The following is a 14420-nucleotide window of genomic DNA, read 5'->3' on the forward strand; positions in this document are numbered from 1 at the left end:
TCATGTATGTGTATACATTTGGGTATGTTAAAAATTCAGTCACCTTCACAGAATCAACAGGCAAAGTCTATATGTGATGAGAAGATATAAGCATACTGTTGAAAGCAGGGCTTCTTAAGCTTCAGTTATTTATAGATCAAATTCATGATATCCATGTTCCATCTGTATTAGTATTTAATATTTGTCTTTAATGTCACTTACATTTCCCTGCAGTCTAGTAGGTGGATATATGTTTTTCTAACACGCAAAGACATATATGTCTACTCATGTAACATTTTGAATACCACTAGTGATATGTTATATATACATTTTGGTAAACACCAACTGATATATGTGGAAATAACAGACGAAAGAACAAAAAGAGAATGCCTCTGGGTGTGGGACTGAGGCTGAGGGCTGGGGAGATCTGGTTTTCAGCAAAAGCACCTTTATGCTACATGATTTGCTACCACACTAGATGCTACGAAACTGCCTGGCAAAACAGGAGGCACAAAGTAATTCCTCCAAATCCAACTATATTTCATACCTTTTCCTAATGATTTTATAATTTCAGCCATAGGCTCATGCTGCTCAACACTGACATTCACGGGTATGAATTCATTCACAAAGTCTGAGGAAAAAACGACAGCTACTCACCGCAAAATGAAAACTTTCAATGTTTTATTTCTGACTGCAGCTGTTTACAGAAATATAGTTGCGAGTATACAAATGTTCCAATAGAAGCAAAATATCTTTTTAATATTTAACAAGTTATCACAGATAGCTAAAAACATAGATGCAAATGAAATTCCCCCAGAGAACAAACTGAAAATATCTGGTGTCAGTGCTCTGAAATCTCAACTATGAAAGCCATATACACAAAAATGTAATCCTTATTTCATTGCAGGACAATGGAAGAAGGCAGTTCAGTGGTTGATCAGTGTGCTCAAGCAAATAAAATTAAATTAAAAAAATTTAATGGCAGAATGGTAGCTAAACCACTTGAGAATGGGTTAATGAAATATGTGCAATATGTTAAATTAAAAGACTAATAAAAGAAGTGAATAAAACTCAGTAAAATTGTCCAAAAAGAGTAGCAACTACTTGGAGCTTATCAATTAGAAGGAAACAAGGCGAGCAGATACATTCATTAGCTCAAAAGAAATTAACTCAATGTCACTGGAATCAGTTTGTAGCTACCAAAGTCATAAACCCTTCAGTGCAGGACAGTTCTTCATTGGACTCATTAGTTTGATTCCAAAGCCACCCTCAAACATCTGAGACGGTGTGTGTGTATGTTTATGTGTGTGCGTGTTGTCCTGAGGTTCATTAGGTAAAATAATAAGCAAACTCTATAAACTATTTCACACCAAATTTCTTCTGGGGAAGAAAAAGAACAGGGATAATATGGCTAAACATGGGGCTTCTAAAAGAGACACTACAAGTTGGAGTAAATAGAACCATGATAGAATTCTTTGGGCACAGGAATACATTATGCAATCAACTGGGGAAGAGGGGAAAGGGAACACGAAAGGAGGAATGTACCTAGAGCATCTCCCCACAGTTTGCCTAAGTGTTGCCAGCACCAAGGTTTGTAGAGTAAGCCACTTACACTTCCACTGCTAGTGTTAAGCAAAGACAGCAGTGGTGATTTTTATAAAGTGAATATACAATTATTTTTAATTTGAGTGTGCATTTTTTTCTTCCATGAGTTAATTAATTGGTGATTTGTAAACAGTGGAAGGAAGATTACAGCAATTATGGAGGTACTAAATTACACACGAAATTAAAATGAACAAATAAATCTACTTATCTTGTTAGTTTATATTTACCATGAGGCATATAATTGGGAAGGGAGAAATGCCCAGATTAATAATGCACTGTCTTGTCCAATATTTATTTTAGTAAATAATGCGTGTCTGAAGCGTAAGTTCCAAGGACAGCTATATCTCTACTGCATCAGTTCTCATACAAACCAAGCTACTTTTAAATAAGTTTTATTGATTTAAAAAAGAAATTAAATAAGGTGCTATGTTGACCTGGCCAGCCATCTTATTTAATATCTCAGATACAAATATAAATACAAGGAATGATGTTCCGAGAGTTGGTCTAGCCAGACCAAAATTGTGGTCTGCTGGTAAAGTAAGAGGCAATGAAAAGAAAGCTTGTGTTATCACTGCCCACAAGGTACCCATTTTATGGATAAACAGGAGACTGTAGCACCCGTCAATTGTTTTAGCTACTTAAATGTCATAACAATTAAAAGAAATATAGAAGATTGCACCTATATATTTAAATCAGTCATTTAATGTAAACTTTTTAGTAAATGGTAGGAAAATGCCAAACTAAGTTAACTGAATTATCAATAACTAGACTAAGTGTATATGTATATAAAATATACTATATTTCTATAGGCAGTACTAAGAATAACTTATCATTGCCAATAAATGATTACGGATAACCAGGTTAAGCTGAATTTACATAAAGAACAATATATAACTATTTGTATGAGCAGGGGGAAAAACCTTTCTAGATCTTACTGTATACCATTTACACCAGTGGTTTTCACGCTTGAGCATACATCAGAATTACCTGGAGGGCTTGTTAAAACACAGATTGCTAGGCCCCATTCCAAAGTTTCTGATTCAGTATGTCTATGACAGGGCTCCAGAATGTGCATTTCTACCTAGTTCCCAAGTGATACTGATGCTGGCTGGTGGGCTGAGGACCATATTTTGAAAACCACTGGTTACACTCTATATGTAAAAAACTATACACTACAATGTTCTCACAGACAAAACACAAAATACTGGAAGAGGGCTGATTTTAATTAAGTCTCAAACATATACATTAGCAAGCTGAACATTAATATTTCTAAAATGGTTTGCTGAAGTGTAATCATTTCTCCACATAGTCAATCACATTTCAAAGTCTTAAGTCCTACGATACAGTCATTTTAGAAAATATTCACAGAACACTTACACCAAGCTGACTATCCAAAATAAAAAGGGATACAAATAGTTAAGATGTATTCATTAAGAAGGAATCATCACTATACAGCATTCTTGACTTCTTTGGAATGATTAAAGTGCATAATATCATTAGGGTATTAAGAATATTGCATAAAAGCCTGCAGTTTTCAGTGCCACTAAGTCAGAGAAATACCCAGGGTGGAAAGAAGCTCTATCCCAAAGCTACCGCTGTGATGCCCTCTCTTTCAGCACCACCACTGCAGCCAGGAGCCAGGACAGAGGCAAAATAACAAAACCAGAGGGACAGTCAATCCAACTGTATCTTATTGAAAGGAATTATTACCTTTGTTCTAGAGGGATTCCAATATAACTTCTTCATTTTCTTTGACACTATTTTTCATAGAGATTACAAAGGTTCTGATAGGCAAGAAGTGCACTACGACGAATTCCATGGCGTTGTCTAGTTAGAAAAATGGACTTTACCAGGTTTTATCTAAATTTTGTGTCAGTGATTTATTTTTATCTAAGTAAGATGAGAGAAGATGTTTTAAATACTTCCTTCCTGAAATTTAACTACAAACATTTGTGTGCATGGAGTCTCACAGACAATAAAATTTTCATTGGCATTCAGATAAGACCTATCATTAGTTGGTCGAGATGAAGTCAAATTTAGATAATTTATACAAAGCCTCAACACTGTAACTCTAATGTTTATTTTATTTTTCAGAGACAGAGTGCGAGCAGGGGAGGGACAGAGAGAGAGAGAGAGGGAGTCACAGAATCCGAAGCAGGCTTCAGGCTCTGAGCTGTCAGCACAGAGCCCGATGGAGGGCTTGGATCTTATGAACTGTGAGATCATGACCTGAGCCACAGTTGGCGCTTAAGCGACTGGGCCACCCAGGCGCCCCTAATTCTATAATCTATTATTTACCCTCCCCCAAAGGAACAATTCTAGCAATGTATCTCTCTGTTACTCTTATGCCAAAGGGAGAGACTTATGAAGCTGTTTTCTCTGGTGTTAGAAAAATGGAGAAAAGAATGCTAAATGAAATAATTGAAAGATGGGGCCTACTGAAATAATTTGTTTTTGGCAATAGTGAAAAATGAAATTACAAGAAAGGGGCACTATTATGGTAGAAAGGCACTTTTCCATATGCATTTAGTCTAGATATAAAATATTAATTAAAAATTTTTTTCTGAGAGAGATAGTGGAGTAAAAATAGAATTTTATTAATGAATGAGGCTAGAATGGCATGAAAATAAATGGGAATTAAAGAATTAATTAGAGTACTGAGGCAATTCACAAATGATACTATAGGAATTACTCTGATATTTACTGCATTGTGAACATTATGTCCACGATTTAGCTCTAGTGACACAAATAAGCGGAGGAGAAAACCTCTTTTTAATATGGATATACCTAACTTAGTAGGGAATGTGCTCTGAGTTTTTTTCCTAATAGAGCTGCTGAACTATACAGTCTTTGTCTTCATGGAGTCCCTCCAAATAAGTAAGGTGTGCAGACAGAACATGGCTGTACAGGTTAGGGATGAAGCCTGTGGTCATAACTTTTTTGTCAAAAAAGTTTTTTGAAACTTTTTGGAACTAAAGCTAACAGACCTCATCAAGTTTTCAATTAATTAGAAAAAAAATTAATAAATCTTAGAACAGAAATTTTCATCAGAATGATGAATAATTCTCAAATTACTCCTAGTGAGTATTTATAAGTCACGTTTAATGTGAGACTTTGATTATTAAAGCATTTAATTCTGGTCTTTAATTTTTGATCTGTCTAAACAGATTTCACTCTTCTAAAACAAGTGTCCAAAACAGTTTAGATGGCCAAAAAGAATTATTACTTTAGTTCTAGGGGGACTCAGATAGAACTTTTTTCTCATTTGCTTTGGCATTATTTTTCCTAGGCAGATTAACTGAGGTTCTGATGGATAAGAAATGCACTATAATGAAATTCTCAACTACAGCATAGACAAAATTACCACAAAAAGAAAGGAAGAAAGGGGGGGTCCCTCATTAATTCTGCTTTTTATAATAAATAAAGCCCTTTAAAAACCTGTTCCAGAGAGTCTGGCAAAAACTGATTTGCATTGGCTGCTCTAATTACAAAGGTAACATGATAAAGCTCTGAGGCAAATATGATTTCTAGTTGTCTTCTCCCCTGTTGGTGTGGATATATCATGGAATGACAATAAGGAATAACACACACATACACACACACACAGAAAGATAAGCTCCAAGCATTAAGGTGATTTGCTAAAAGCAAGAGCAACTGAATATAACAATATAAAGGACTAAAAAAAGGTTCAGAGTTTATTTAGGTCCTTCTGCCATAAATAAATTTAATAAATTGTTGCTTCCAAGGCCTTTGCTGGCTCATGGAGTCTCTCTCATAGATCGCTATTATTTGTAACATTAATCTGGAAATTGTATTATTAGCACACGTATCAACCACTGACCACTGAGCTAACTCTTCAGTAAGAAGACAAATGTCTTTTGTAACCAAATAGTCAGAATGCTGTACTTAACAGTGACCTTTAGGGGTAGGGAACATTTAACGATGTTAAAAAAAATATCCATCATTATTGAATAAGAATGTGGTAGCATAGCACAGCCCTTGTATAAATAACCACAAAATTTATGAAAATAAAATTTGGGTTTTCTGCCTCCATCCAATCAAGCCACTACAGTTCAGGTGTATGTTCTGTTCTAAACTTAGATACTATAAAACAGAAAATTGGTCCCTGGTAACTTGGCATTGGCGATCAGCATTTTACGATGATAAGCCTCTTGCGAAACAACAGAACAGAAGTCAGCACACAAGCCAGTCTTCTTGCCACCACTTCATCCACAGAGCAGTGCTAAGAAACATTCTAGTTGAAACTTGGTGAGCAAATAGACTTCCTGAGTCTCCTGTGTAATCTCTTAGAAAAAAAGTCAGAAAACTCAGAAATAAACTTACAGTATTTTATTTCTACTTCTTATTTTTATACCTCCTGGGTAAGCTCTTTATACCTCTTTATACCTCTGCAGTTAGAGTTTTACATGTTAAAACTGAAGCACTGGATTGTGTGGCTGGTCCTTCTCATAACCTGAACTATATTGGGTAATTTTCCCTGATGCGGTGGGGAGAGATGATCTATTGAGGAAAATGCTTTTGGTTCAGAGAATCTATAAAGTAGCTCTGGATATTACAAGATGGGGAAAACGTTATTAAAATTACAAACATGGTTTGTGGTTTTTTTTAGTGTTATTATAAATAAAAGGCATAGAATACAGAAAGCCAATTAATAATAACAATAACAACAATAAAATATTAAATATATAGTGAGCAAAGACTGAATGGCTCATTCTCATGAAACACCATTTGACACAATTGCCTGATGGGTTTCCTTACTCTAACATTTTGCTGAGTGAAAGATCCAGCAAACACACAGTAAGCTGCCTTTAGCCCACTAATAACATCAAGGAACTGCCTGATGGAATGGCCACAGATGAACAGGTCATTTGTTTCAAAAGATACTTAAATACTCAATAAAGACATAACAAACCCCCCCTCACTGTTATCAGACGCCACGTTGTGGTAGAACATCAGACAAACTCACAAATTTACCACAAAAATGTGTGGCAAAAAAAGAATAGTTTATATATATGTATATATATAAATTTCTATATTTATGCCAATGTACTCACTCAGTACAAATAGCAAAATAGTATACCATTTCCTAAATACAAAATATAGCTTTCCAAAAAAATGAAACACACATTAGATATAAACCATCCAAAACTTGAACGATTGAAAACTGTATTCAAAAGTAAATGACCCAGAGTAGGTCTCTTTCTGAAAAGTTCCCTTCATATCGGCAAGAAGCCTGTACTACTGAAAACGTAATTCAATGCCTCTCAATCAGAGAGAGAAAGAAAGAAAGGGTCAGGGTGGAGGGAAGAATATATAAGAACAAAGAGAAAAAACAAATTAGGAGAAGAGCACATTCAAAGAACTAAGGAGGACCACAAAAAGGGGGAAAAAAATCTGGCTGTATAAACAAAACCAACACCACAATTCCACAAAGTTCAACTAAATGTATAGGATAGAAAACAAATTAAAAAAAAAAAACACACAACAGAAAAGTAGCCTTCAACAAATAATTAACAGGCTATTTTTTTTTGTACACTTAATAAAAATAAATGAAACAGACATGAATACCAAAACATCTTATCTACATATAGAAGCCACACACAATTTGGCCTTAAACTGTATAAACAGCTTTCTACATGCCAAAAGGAAAACGAGACGTAAGCACGTGCCCAAACGACAGGTTGTCGTGAGAAGCAGGCATCCCGTGGGTGGCAAGAACACCCAAAACTGTGTAACTAATGCTACAACTGCAACTGCAAATTCTGGAGTGTGTAATTTTGCTCTCTAGAGACGTAACACAAGTTAATTCTTCATTTTAAGTCAATGATATGACCCTGTAAAGCCTAAGGCTTGTGGGAACCATCAGATAAGTGACCACTTCAAACTGTAAAGCACTGAGGTGACAAGTGAATTACACTCACTGCAGTTTAGGGAGAAGTGATGTTTCAAGAAATTTTAGTTTGCTTTTTTTTTTTTTTTTAATTAAAATGTACACTGTTTCCTATTAGAGGGAACAATTTGAAGACTTCAGGACAGCACCGTTCATGGGGAAAAAATGCATTGTTTCTTGTTTCTCAGGAATCAGCTCCCCTCACTCCTAAAAGAGTGGCCCCCCACCCTGCCTGTGCTGCAGGAGTTGCTGGGTTACCCCAGACCAAAGCGGCCTTTCCCTTTAAGTTGCTACAGGGTCACAAAGCTCGTAGTATATTACTAATTGTCTAAAATAAAGTGAAGAAGAGGGGGAGAATAATAAAAATGAACATAAAAAGGGAACACCGGTCCAAGACGGGGATAAGAAGAAAACAGACTGAAGTTGCTCTGTCAGTTTTAACTGCTATAGGAGGATATCAGAACACAATTTACCATGTATTAACCCCTTCATTTTTTTGATAGAGCAAGATAATTATTCTTCTCTGCACAGGTATGGCTAAAACCCTTAACAGAAACACAGAGAATGAACAACTCTCTGGAAAATAAAATCAATAGCATTTCAGCTGTTCCTAGATTGTGTGTTGTCTGCCTTTGTAATAAAGAGGCCTCTTATCTGTGTAGAGCTCTTACTACAGTTAACTTGTCAGAATGTCACCCCTTCAGTTTCTCCATAAAAACTGAAAAAAGATTCCTTCATTTTGGCCAATAGCTGTGCTTTTTATATTGGAAAACCACAGCCTTACTTTTAGTTACTATTTGAACTTTCCTTTTTCAAAGCCATTACTTGACTAAAACAATGCAGGTAAGAAAATATGAATGAAGAACAAAAGTAAACATGACAATATGAACTATTTTCTAATAGCAATAATAACTGAGCAGTCCAGCTTTTGAATGTGAACTATACTTTCAAAGAAATAGCGCCTAGGAAAATAGCAACAATTAATTCTGTCAGCTGGAAACTCAAATAGATTCTCAGTCATCACTGTTATTAGGAATATAAAATATTAAGATGTTAACAACGGTGGCTAATCACTGCAACAGGCAGCACAGGTGTGCTTTTTTGCAGTAAGAGTAAAATCTATCCATTTACTCAATCACAGTTTTTCATACTTTGTTTTGTTTTTAAAGTAACAGTTCAAAAATCCTCATGGAATCACATGATCTCAGGACATCTTGGAATCAGAATTTTCTTCATGGAATTTCTAAAAAAGAAGAAGAAGTTGAATATAACTCACTAAGGAGGGAACAAAATTATAAACTTCCTGTTACCCTGAAAGATTCCAAAGTATATTACAATACTATAAATGATACTGCATCATATTTATACTTCCACACACTTTCCTGACTCAGTATTTATTTCTTGAGGAAGGGAGAAATAAGACTTAATTATATCCAATCAATAGTACATTGATCAGGTGTTCTGTCATTCCGTGGTGAAGAAACTTAGAACCAAAAGGATTGCCTAGCATCAATACTATGACCACAAGCTATCATCCAGAATAATTTATTCAGATTTAAAAAGTATCATCTTACATTTTATTTTGAGAGAGAGAGAGAGAGAGAGAGAGGCAGAGAGAGAGAGAGGGGAGGGAATCTCAAGCAGGTCCCACTCTGTCAGCACAGAGCCTGATGTGGGGCTCGATCTCACAAGCCCGTGAGATCATGACCCGAGCTAAAATCAAGAGATGGACCACCCAAGTGTCCCTAAAAATACCATCTTGTGAGAAAGCCGTATTTCAAAAGAGTAGGGTCTAAAAAGTGTTATTACTTAAACCTAAATCTGATAAGAATAATAAAATTTATTGATGCTTTTCAATAAAAAAGAAACCAAAATGCAATACTTACTTATCCAGTTAAAAGGTGCCAGTCAAGTTGTTCCCTTGGTTTTGCAATGAAACAAGCAAATCAATCTTTTCAATGTTCTGGTTGGTGTTTATAGAGGACGTTAGTGAAGAACTCTCTGGCATTTGCTGAGAAAGAAGTGTTGTCACAGGTGGCTGGCCCTCATTCTGTGGTTGGCCTGGCTGACTTATGGCCATCAACTGATCTGGCAATGTAGCTGGTCCAGAAGTTAAAAGCTGACTACAGTCTGCAGAAATATTTAAAATAGAGAAGCTACTTGATTAGTTACTTTCTGTTAAGGTTCATAAGAAGATATTTATTAGTTGTTGGGGGAAATTCACTATTGTGTATAGAACTAGAAGTGAGGCAACTGATAGCCCTCCAAAACGGTTTTTACCGAACAGTACTGGAATTCATCCCAGGTTTACTCAAAGCAGTATAAAAATACAACTTTGCTTAGTTAGCATCATAAGTAAGTCCTACATGCTTTCCTTGGTATGTAAACATTAACGATGGGTTAACCTCCTTGGAAACTACTTACTTTAATTGGCAGAGATATTTTCTGTCATTCTTACTTCATTTTCCTTTCAAGTTTACAGCTTAAAATGGTAAACACATATTCATTACCATATTTAGTCCTCCCAATATCCTTTTCAAGTATATAATTATTACCACCATTTAGATGTGGAAATTGAAGCTTCTGCAGGTCAAATAACTTCTCTAGGATCTCACAGTATGTAAGTGGTATGGCTGGGATTGAACTCAGTTCTAACTACAATCTGACTAACTACCATCTCAGCCACTAACATTTAAGAAATAAAATTAGAGTTTCTTACTATTTTGAATGCCAAATAAGAACATTCCTGAAGTCTGTTGAGATGAGCCAGGAGAATTCTGTAGTTGGTTCATTGTGCCTCCAGTAGTGTTGTGAAATAAAGTAGCCTGTGGTTGAGGTGAAGATGTGGCTCCTTGGATTCCAGGCATGTTGTTCTGAGGGGAATAAAGAGGAGACTGCTGCATGTCTTGTTGGTTCATACTGGTCTGCAAAGCAGACATGGATGCTGGAGAGAGGAACAGTGTTACTTGCTGCTCTTGAGAACTGGGTGACCCTTGGACTAACTGAATCTGAGGAGAGCTATGGAACAAGGAAGTCTGTGGCGACTCAGACTGGGTAGGACCTGGGTTCTGAAGAGAGGAAACTGTAGGCTGGTTCTGAAATTGCATGGGCTGCTGCTCTTGGTTCATGGGGGCCATATTATTTTGTTGGTGAAAGATGGACTGATTCTGTTGCTCCTGGTTAGCCAGCGCGTTTGGACTTGGGTTGAATATCATGTTTGGCGGTGGCTGCTTCTGAGATGCCATTGTAGCCATGGTGTTCTGATTACTGAATAAAATGCTCTGCTGTTGTTGCTGCTGCTGCTGCTGCTGCTGCTGCTGTTGCTGCTGCTGCTGTTCCTGGGATGGAGAGTTACTCTGGATAGCAACCATTGAGTGCTGTGACTGGAAAATTGTTCCTTGTTGGTTTTGAGGCATTGGATTTGGAGGAAGGGAGCCCAGGGACACCTGAGGCTGAAATATACCTTGCTGGGAGGGTTGGGCCTGTTCCTGGGAAAGCATAGGGGTCTGGATGTGCGATATTGGAGCCTGCTGTTGAAAAGCAGCTTGCTGCTCAGTGTTAGATGTGGACTGAAGCGGAGAAATTGAGTTCTGAGCTGCAAAAAATGAAATCTGTTCTTCTTGGGCTACGGTGTTACTCTGAAGATTATTCATTGGACTCTGGGAAAGAAATATGTTGGCTGACTGCTGGTCTTGAGGAACAGAAGAGCCCTGTAGCACAGCCATGGTACTTTGCGAGTGAAACATCGGAGGCTGCATTTGTTCCGAGGACGTTGTAGAAGTCTGACTGTGAACAATAGGACTTGGGCTATGAAAAATAGAACCTTGAGTTTCCTGGGAAAGGTTTTGAGCATCAGCAATAGGATTTTGGGGATGAAAAAGTGGAGCCTGTGAATGAGAAGACTGCTGCAAAAAATTCCCAGATTGGAGGGACATCATCTCATTACTTTGCTGGAATAAACCATTACCTTGTTGCTGAGTACCATTATTCTGAACACCCATCATACTTTTCGTAGATGAGAAAAGGTTTACTTGAGGTTGACTGTCCCCACTATGTTGCATTTGGACCATGGTCTGAAAGACACTGTTCTGAATCTGCTTGGCTTGTGCTCCAGTCTCTTCTCCATCTCCTGAACTTGATGTCTGAAACATGGTAGTGCCAGGGGTGGCAACCTGCTGCGTGGTGGTTGTAGTAGTTTCATTTCCAGAAACTGCAGGGGGAGAAGAGAACAATTCGCACTGCATTTGCATGTCTTCGTTGGTAGATAATGCGCTCATCATGTGAGAGGTCTGCTGGTAAACTGGAGACTGCTGAAGGTTTCCATTTGCTGAAGCCGGTGAAGGAAATAACTCCGACTGAATCTGGGCAGCTGCCTGACAGATACTCTGTTGCATCTCCATCACCATTGCAGCCGATGATTCCATCACTTGCTGCTGCTGTTGTTGCTGTTGCTGATTGGATAATGTGTTTTCGCTCTGTGGGTGAACACTTTCAGCTCTTCCAGCTATTAAATTATCTGGTCTAGTATGGACTGTTGGCTCTGTTGAGGAGAACATTCCAGGGCTTACACTGTTTTGAATTTGACTGACTTGTTGAAAAATGTCTGCGCTAAGCTGTTCTTGAACATTCTCATTACCATCTGGAGCAGAAAACAAAACTGAAGATAACTGTTGTTGTGCCTCTAAAACTTGCTGGACCAAGTCAACATTTCCACTGCTGCCACTAGCAGTACTGCCCGTAAAACTTCCGGCTTGCAAATGCTGAATCGTATTCTGTAGCTGACTCACGCTGTTTGGGGATGGGAAAATATTTGATGACATCTGCTGCTGTAAAGTCTGTGCTTGTTCTTGTAGTGGTGACTGCTGCTGTTGCTGGGATGACTCAGTCAGGTGTGACAAATTAACCACTGTGCCATCAGATTGTAATACTTCTCTGGACTGAGTGTCTCTTGTCTGAAATGGTGTAGCCGGCTGCAGTAGTGCATCACTGTTGGGCAGCTGACTAGAAGCAGAAACTGCTGGAAAGGTACCAGGCTGTGAAATGTCCTGTGTCTGGATAGTTGTCAGGGTGTCTGGGTTGTAGGTCTTGGGCTGAATCTGCTGCTGCTTTTCATTTTCAGAAGGTAAGTGGGAAGATGATGATGATGAAAAAGACCCATTTCCTGCTATGTTAGAGATATTTTCTAATGTTTGTTGAGTTGATCCAACTGTCTTTGTAGTCTAAAAAATAAAAATCCCCAAATAATATGTGTATATAAACATTAAATTAGCTCATATGACACTTCAAAAATTATTATTCTAAAAACACACATATATGCAAGACCAAATTCTACTCTACATTATTCTGTTGGAAAACAGGTGCAAGATTCTCAGGGATACCATGACATCTGACTGTCATCAGGATATCTTTTTTTCTTAAGTTTATTTATTTATTTTGAGAGAGAGCGAGTATGTGAGCAGAGGAGGGCCAGAGAGAGAATCCCACTGTCAGTGCAGAGCCTGATGCATGACTCGAACCCATGAACTATGAGATCATGACCTGAAACTAAATCAAGAGGGGTGCTCAACCAACTGAGCCACTCAGGTGCCCCTCTTTTTAACAAATGTTGTAAGTGAAGACAGCCAAACAAAAAACTAGAATAATCAGTTACTGATATGCTTAGGACAGGAAGAACACATTAACAGTAAATTTTAAAGTATCTCCATTTTGTGGATCATTGGTAGAATTACAGGGGGGAAAGTTATAAGTGAGAAAGGGAAAGAGAGTTATAGAAAAAGACTGGGGGAAAAAAAGGAAATAAAAAACATCTCCAATTCTGAAAATACTAAACCTATACTGTCATCAATGCCCTACATCCCACAGGTACAGCTAACATTAATTCCTTCCTTACCAAAATATATATTAGAAGTCACTTTGCAGACTGTTTTATTGGTTGGTAAAAGTATTCACTCTGAAAAGCAAAACTCATTAACTGCAACCAAAGAGAAACACATGTGAAAGAAACAGGAAAAGTAAAAAGCATGAACATGGGGAAAGGTAATCAAACTATTAAAAATATAGCAATTTTTATAACAGATTAAGATGTAGAGCACTTATCAATGCAGCTTACCTTAAAAATAGGGGAAGATCTTTTTTCTGTTACTTCCATTGGAGTAACATCTTCACTCTTAATCATACTGCTTGATATGAGTGGAGTGATCAGAGCACTGGGAAGAATATTTACCTTATCTAAGTTACAACCAGTAGTTTTCATTGCTGTACACACACAAAAAAAAAAAAGAAAGAAGGTTTAAAATCATCAACTATTTCATTCTATAATATGTTGACTTAGTCATGATTTAAATGTCTTTTTTTTTTTTTTAAGGGAGAGAGAGAAAGTGTGCGAGCAGGGGAGAGGGGAACGGGGTGGGGAGGAGAGAGAAAGAGAGAGAGAGAGAGAGAGAGAGAGAGAATGAATCTTTAAAAAAAAATTTTTTTTTAATGTTTATTTCTGAGAGAGAGACAGAGCGTGAGCGGGGAGGGGCAGAGAGAGAAGGAGACACATAATATGAAGCAGGCTCCAGGCTCCGAGCTGTCAGCCCAGAGCCCGATGTAGGGCTCAAACTCCCGAACTGTGAGATCATGATCTGAGCCAAAGTCAGACACTCAACTGACTGAGCCACCCAGGCACCCAGAGAGAATGAATTTTAAACAGGCTTCACACTCAGCACCCATCACAGGGCTTGATCCCAAAACCCTGTGATCATGACCTGAGCTGAAATCAAGAGTCGGAAGCTCAAGTGACTGAGCCACCTGGGCGCCCCTAAATGTCTGTTTGTTTTTTTTTTTTTTTGTTTGTTTGTTTGTTTGTTTTTCAACGTTTATTTATTTTTGGGACAGAGAAAGACAGAGCATGAACGGGGGAGGGGCAGAGAGAGGGAGACAC

The 14420-nt window shown here is 37.6% G+C and overlaps 1 protein-coding gene across 8 annotated transcripts in view; it reads right to left on the reverse strand.

The window, feature by feature from the left end:
* NFAT5 (nuclear factor of activated T cells 5) overlaps positions 1 to 14420 on the reverse strand; it is a 125634-nt gene that overhangs the window by 5753 nt on the left and 105461 nt on the right. For 6 of the 8 annotated variants that reach the window (XM_030299837.1, XM_030299836.1, XM_030299835.1 and 3 more), the window contains 4 exons: positions 13605 to 13750; positions 10215 to 12714; positions 9382 to 9625; positions 6055 to 8738 (listed from right to left, as the gene is read on the reverse strand). In XM_030299837.1, coding sequence (XP_030155697.1) covers positions 9390 to 9625; positions 10215 to 12714; positions 13605 to 13750 — 2882 coding nt within the window. In that variant the 3' untranslated portion in view covers positions 6055 to 8738; positions 9382 to 9389. Of the gene's footprint in view, positions 1 to 6054; positions 8739 to 9381; positions 9626 to 10214; positions 12715 to 13604; positions 13751 to 14420 lie in introns of those variants that run through there. The other 2 variants (XR_003965407.1, XM_030299834.1) reach the window with 1 other exon arrangement.

The sequence above is a fragment of the Lynx canadensis genome, chromosome E2, assembly GCF_007474595.2.
Source record: "Lynx canadensis isolate LIC74 chromosome E2, mLynCan4.pri.v2, whole genome shotgun sequence".
Taxonomy (NCBI): Eukaryota; Metazoa; Chordata; class Mammalia; order Carnivora; family Felidae; genus Lynx; species Lynx canadensis.